This window comes from Tetrao urogallus, assembly GCF_951394365.1.
Source record: "Tetrao urogallus genome assembly, chromosome: 26".
In the NCBI taxonomy this organism is placed as follows: Eukaryota; Metazoa; Chordata; class Aves; order Galliformes; family Phasianidae; genus Tetrao; species Tetrao urogallus.
The window spans coordinates 2,333,815-2,340,031 of record NC_136839.1 but is presented as its reverse complement, the minus strand read 5'-3'; the positions used below and the strand labels follow the sequence as shown (position 1 = coordinate 2,340,031).

The following is a 6,217-nucleotide window of genomic DNA, read 5'->3' as shown; positions in this document are numbered from 1 at the left end:
CCGCCCCGCGGCGGCGCGCGGCGCGGCGAGGCGACGTCGGCGCGCAGCGCGCGCGCGCGCGCGCGCGGGGGGGGGGGGTGGGGGTTGGACGCGCGACGTCATCACGCAGCGCGGTGACGTTGAGCGGCGCCCCGCCCCCCCCTTGGCCGAGCCGAGCCGCGGCGGCCGCTGCGGGCTGAGAGAAAATGGCGGCGCCGGGCGAGTGCTTCAGCGTGGGCAGCCAGGTGTCGTGCCGCACCTGCCAGGAGCAGCGCCTGCAGGGCGAGGTCGTCGCCTTCGATTACCCCAGCAAGATGCTGGCGCTCAGTATCCAACCGTCGCGCCGCCACGGGGCCGGCAATGAACCGCACCGCGGCCCGGCCTCACTGAGGGGATGGGGGGGGCTGGAAGGGGGGGGTGGAGGGGGATGGGGGTTGGGCGGGGGGGGGGGGTGAGGGGTTTAGGGATGGGGTGAGAGGTCCGAGTGGGGTTATTGGGGAGAGGGGGGCTGGTGGGGAGGGGGTATCGGGGCTGAGGGGGTGTTGGGAGGAGGTCGGTGGGGTGGGGGGGTTATCGGGGGGTGAGGGGGTGTGCGATGGGGGTTTGGTGGAGCTTGGGGTGTATTGAGGGATGCTGGGGAGTGGGGAGGAGGGTAGAGGGGTCCGTTCCAGCTTGGGATGTTGTGCGACTCTGTGATTCTGTAACGGAGTTCCTGTGGAGCGGGGAGATGTATGGAGGGGGGGGGGGGAGGAGAAGAGGGGATCTGTGGGGGTTTGCTGGGTGGTGGAGGGCGCTGTGGAGGGGGGATGTTATTGAGGGAGGAGGTGTTGGGAGAATTCCGATGGGGCTACTGGGGAGTGTGATCTGTGGGGGGGGTTATTGGGGTTCTGTAGGACGAGGGAGCTTGGGGGGTGAGGGGTGGATAGAGGGGCTGTTGGGGAGGGAGGGGATCCATAGAGCAGTGAGCAAGGGGTGGGGTGGGGATGCAGGGTGCTTCTGGAGAGGGGCAGCCGTGCTGGGGGGGATTGTGGAGCATCGATTGGGACCTCCTGGGGGCTTTGGACAGAGCACCGTGAGGCCCGGGGGGGGGATTCTGAGGCCAGGAGGAGCCTGGGGGAGGCTCTGGTTGGGGACAGCGCTTGTTTGGGATTGCAGAGAGAGGCAGCAGCGCGGTGAGCAGGGCTCAGTGAGATCTGGGGAGGGCGGGAGGAGTCTTCTGAGGGCGCACGGGGGGTACAGGGGAACCCTGGTTGTGACTGAGGTGGAGGAGAAATGCTGTGGGGAAGGAGAGAGAGCTCTGGCATTGCCCAGGCCTTGTCTGGAGGGAGCAGGAGGGCAGTGCTCAGGCCTTAAAATGCATCAGTGTGTGTGTTTGCATGCACTAGGATGCGCTTTATCTTTTTCACCTGGCAGTGATGTGAGAGCAAGAGGGTGGTGGGCTGGTGCAGAGCATGAAGCGGGACTGCAGGAAGCTCTTGAAGGCAGACTTGGAGCCCAGGGATGGCACTGAAAGAGGCTGGAGGAACTTTGAGGTGATTCTGTGGCCGCAGGGCTGATTCTGGAGCTGTGAGAGAGGGCAGGAGCTGCAGGAGGTCCCCGTCTGCAGGCTGCATCGGCGAGGAGTGTTGGAGCGTTGTGGGAAACGTCCCGCAGCTCTGGAGGGGGAATGGGACCCCCAGAGATGCCCAGCAGCAGGCTGTTCTGACTCAGCCTCCGTTCTCAGCTGTAAGGTTTCGTTTCTGGGTGGTCCTGTGTGGAGCCAGGGTTTGGACCCGCTGCTCCTTGTGGGTCCGTTCCAGCCTCAGATCTTCTGTGATCTCATCCTCTCAGGGAAGAGACTCTTGCGCCACATCCCTCGTGCTCTGTGCTGCGCAGAAATGTGTTTGCTCACGAGGGCTTTGTGGGGCTGAGGAGGGCTGAGCCCCACGGGCTGCTTTTCAATGGGAGACAGCAGCGAGGGCCTGCAGTGCAGCTCCCTGGGAACAGATTGCTCAGGAATTCGTGTCGGTTCTGGAAGGGTTTTCTGGGGGTGGTGCACTGTTGTGTCGTTTACGTTTCCCAGCCGTGCTGCGGCACCAAGCACAGCAAACCCGGGAGGTGAGGAAGGTGAGGAGCTCCTGTCCTCCTGGGGAGGCTGTGGGCTCAGCTATTGCCTGCCAGAGGAAGCAGCCGGGGGAGAAAATTGTGTGAGTTTGAGGTAGGGTGGTGGTTGGGTTCACTTGCAGAGCAGCTTGTGCGTAAGGGAGCGCACTGCACTGCTCAGAACGGGGCAGCTGCATCTCAGGTCAGAACAGAGCTCGTTTTCTTGGAGGAGACCACACAATATCCCAGCTTGTGTGCGCTGCAGTCGTGGCAGTTTGGGGCTGAAAACATCTGTGCTGTAGTTGGGAAAAGCACGTCAGCATCCAGTGAGTCAAAGGAGAGTTTGGTCGTGGCGTGCGGTCCTGCAGGTTGGCAGAGCTGGGGCAGGGATGGTGGAAAACTCGCTGAAAAACCACCTGCTGGCTCTCTGTGCTCAGCACCTCTCTGCCTGGGTTTGTTTTCCTTAATGCTTCGTCCCTCCAGAATGCCCTTCTTCCAGTGGGAAGCCCAACCACGCAGATATCCTGCTTGTAAACCTACAGTATGTTTCAGAAGTGGAAATAATTAACGACCGCACGGAAACCCCTCCTCCTTTAGCTTCACTCAATGTTAGCAAGGTAAGAAGGTGACTGGGGTGGGCTGGGGGCTGCCTGTGGGCTGGGGGGGGAGCCGTGCTGGCAGCGCTGGGTTGGCTTTTAACTTCAAGTCATTTGTGACTCCGTGCAGCTTCCGTTCAGGGCTTGGGGGTCTGTGCGACCCGTGGGCTTCTGTGCTGTGGTGCTGCTCAGCCAGGAGGTTCTGTGGCTGTGGGCAGCGCAGGAGGGCTTCCCTCGAGGAGGGGCGCAGCTCAGGCTCTCTCTTTCTGCTCCTTGCCCTTTGAACTCTCGCCCCACTCACGCAGCGCCTGCTGGCTGAACGCATCAGCCTGCATTCTGTGCTCCTGTGGGCAGGGAGAAGCCGTGGGAGGTCGCTGCCCTCTCTGCATGGATGCTGCTCGGCTTCAGGAGCAGAATTTCTGGCACGGCCCCCTGGCGGAGGGGTGGGACAGGAGCTGTGAAGCCCAGCTGTTGTCTGAGGTTTGAGGAGCGGCTTTTTGTGCGTCCTCCTCAAAAAGGGGGGGGGGGCGGGTGCTGAAGGGAAGCTGAGCCCACGCCTTTGGGACGCAGCCCTGGGGGTTGCGAGGCCCTCGGAGGGCTGCAGGGGGGTTCCTCCTTTTCCCACCTGGAAGCTTCTCGTGGCAGCGGCCGTGTCCCTGCGCCTGGTGGTGGCAGCGGCTGGACGTCCCCTGCCTGGCAGTTCCCCCTCCCTGGATGAGCAAGCGGACAGATTTCAGATGGCACAAATGCTGTGAAGATGCAGCTCTTCTGATGGCCCAGAGGGACGTGGCTGGGAGGTGGGCAGCACCCGACGTGGCGCCGCTTCGCACGTTCTCTCTTCGGTCTTCCTGGCATCGAAATCCTTGCTGTAGTTTTGTGTCCCTCAGCGCAGGCGGTGCTGGAGCTGTGGGGCAGGAGCAGATGGGGGGGTGGCGATGGTGGTGGTGCAGGGTTTGGTGCCCTGCAGTGCTGTGCTCAGCGCCCTGTTCTGCTCCTGGTGCCAGGGGCCGTCCCAGCACTTCTGTCACTCGCGCCAATGGGGCCGGAGAGGGGCGGTGACTCGGTCATTCGTGCACGGAGCTGAGGAAAGGTCCCAGTGCTGAGTGGAAGTGAGGAAGCCGTAGGGGTGCTGCAGGCTGGGGGCTGGCACGTGGCACCTCTTGTTCTGGTCTGGCCGGGGCAAATGGGAGAGGAACCTTTGGGTCCCTTCCCTGCAGGGCATCGCTGTGCTGCCAGTGGTGTGGCTCGTGGCTCACAGCTGCAGCCCTGGGTGCTGTGGGTCGCAGTGTTCAGGTGAGAAGGCAAAGTGAAGCTGTGCTGGAGGGATGAGCAGTGTTTGCTGCAGGAAGTGCCCGATTCTCCCTGAGAAATTGGGCTTTTTGGACCCAGAGCGGGCTTGCAGAGGGGTCACTGCTGCCGTTTGGGATGCAGCGTTGTCAGCAGCGTGTTCAGTGTCTGCAGTGCTTCTCAGCTGCCAGGGTGAGGGGGAGAGGCTCCATGCGAGGGCTGAGGGGAAGCCCTGGACCTTTTGCTGCTTCTCCACGAGCTCTTGAAGGAGCTGGGAGCCTCCATGGCCTTGTGACAGTGCTGGGCGTCCTGCTCCTTGCTCATGGCTGCTTGCGCTGTGTCAGCGTGAGCCCCAGCGGAGGCCTCCCTGCACGTGGATTGTGTGAGGCCAGAGGGATTGCTGCTGCTGTTCCCAAAAAGCTGACTTTGTTGTTGTTGTTGTTACCTTCTTTGGGCTGCAGTAACTGCTCTGGGGTAAAGTTGCTCGTACCTCCAAGCCTTGATGCTGTGGTCGTTTCGGACTCGGCTTGCCCAGATTGTTGCGCGTTAGCATGAAGGTGGCTGGGAGCTGAAACGGCACCTGATAATTGGGGAGAGGCAGAGGGAATGCTGGTGGGTGCACAGCCATCCTTGGGGGCGGTGTGGGGCGCAGGCAGCGTGTGCAGGATCTCTGTGCCCCCCCCTCCAGCTCGCCAACAAAGCACGGATGGAGAAGGAGGAGAAGCTGAGCCAGGCGTACGCCATCAGTGCGGGGGTCTCCCTGGAGGGACAGCAGCTCTTCCAGACCATCCACAAGACGTGAGTCTCGGTGCCTCCCCCCCCCCCCACACCCACACTGTGCTTTTGGGGTCCCCACATGGCCTGGGGGGGGAGGGGGGGGCTGCGTTGTTTGGTGTCACCCCCCAAAAACCTGCGGGCGGTCAGCGGGATGCGTTGGGTGGTGGAATGGGAACGGGGCGGGGGGGGGGGACACGGCTGGGCTGATCCTTCTGCCCCCCACCCCCGCAGCATTAAGGACTGTAAATGGCAGGAGAAGAACATAGTTGTGATGGAAGAAGTCGTCATCGCCCCCCCGTACCAGGTGGAGAACTGTAAAGGCAAAGAGGGCAGCGCGCTGGGGCACGTACGCAAAATAGTGAGTACAGCAAAACGGGGGGGCAGTGGGGGTCAACCCCCCTCCCCTCCTCGGCCCTGCTGAGCCCCTCCCCACCCACAGGTCGAGAAACACTTTAGAGATGTGGAAAGCCAAAAGGTAATGCAGCGTTCACAAGCACAGCAAACACAGAAGGAGAGCGCCCTGTCGTCCTGAGGCCTGCCGGCACCGATGTCCTGCCTGGGGAACGGGGCAGCTCGCCGATTCCAAACCTTAGACTTTAAACAAACAAAAAAACAAACAAACAAAAACCAACACACACACACACAAAAAAAAAAAAAAGAAAAAAAAAAGAAAAAAAAAAAAGAGAAAAGAGAATAATTTAAAAGCTCATGCATTACTTGACTAACAGACTTTCTTTTGTCCGCCATGGTTTCTTTCCCATCGGCTGCTCGCGCTCGGTTACTTTTATTTTTGGACTCCCCTCTCCCCAACCCCCCCTTTATTTTTCCAAAGGGGGTCCTTCGCCCCCCCCCCCCAAAGGGAGCAGCTCCCGTTTCCTCCCCCCAGAACGCCTCCAAAAATAAAACTAAGCAGCAGCAGCCCCGAGCCGGGACCTGCGACCCGCAGGCTCCTCTTTTAATTTTGTTTGCACAGGGCAAGGCTTGAATTAGTCCTATTTTTCTTATCTTTAAAGATATATATGAATATATATTAAAATGTTCTTTAAATATTTTCTGCTTCCGGCAGTTCTCTTGGGATCATGGCAAAAAAAAAAAGAAGAAAACAAAAAACCCACAACAAAACCACCCGAATCCCCACGTTTTCACCCAAAGAGCCCAAAGTTCATTTCTGGGGGGGGGGAGGGGGGAGGTCCCTCTTTCTGTTCAGTTTTCCCCATTTCCTTCATTTTTTACTGTCCTTTTTTTTTTTTTGCCATGATTCTCCCCCTCCTCCCTCTTTGTTTTCATTTTTTTGGGTTTTTTTTTTTTTTTTTGTTCTGTTTTTAAAGAGAAGAAATGGCTCAAAAAAAAAAAAGTTTAATTCAAGCCCTGCCTTAAGGAGTTTAAGAAGAAAAAAAAAAAAAAAAAAAACAAAGAAAAGGCAAAAAAAAAGAAAAAAAAAGAAAAAAAAAAAAGAAAAATTTTTTTAGTATTGTTTAGCAAAAAAAAAAAAAAAA

General features: G+C 58.7%; 1 protein-coding gene across 3 annotated transcripts; it reads left to right on the top strand.

Annotated features, from left to right (window-relative positions):
- Positions 1-185: 185 nt before the first annotated feature.
- LSM12 (LSM12 homolog) lies at positions 186-5,253 on the top strand (the record flags this gene model as incomplete). Of its 3 annotated transcripts, none has more annotated exons than XM_079547059.1 (5): positions 186-306; positions 2,545-2,678; positions 4,633-4,742; positions 4,953-5,079; positions 5,161-5,253. In XM_079547059.1, the coding sequence occupies 5 exons, from the start codon at positions 186-188 to the stop codon at positions 5,251-5,253; spliced, it is 585 nt and encodes a 194-aa protein (XP_079403185.1). The 3 variants fall into 3 exon arrangements, with proteins under 3 accessions (XP_079403185.1, XP_079403184.1, XP_079403186.1); XM_079547058.1 differs by having other exon boundaries at positions 4,869-5,079; XM_079547060.1 differs by lacking the exon at positions 2,545-2,678 and having other exon boundaries at positions 186-266.
- Between the last annotated feature and the right edge of the window lie 964 nt (positions 5,254-6,217).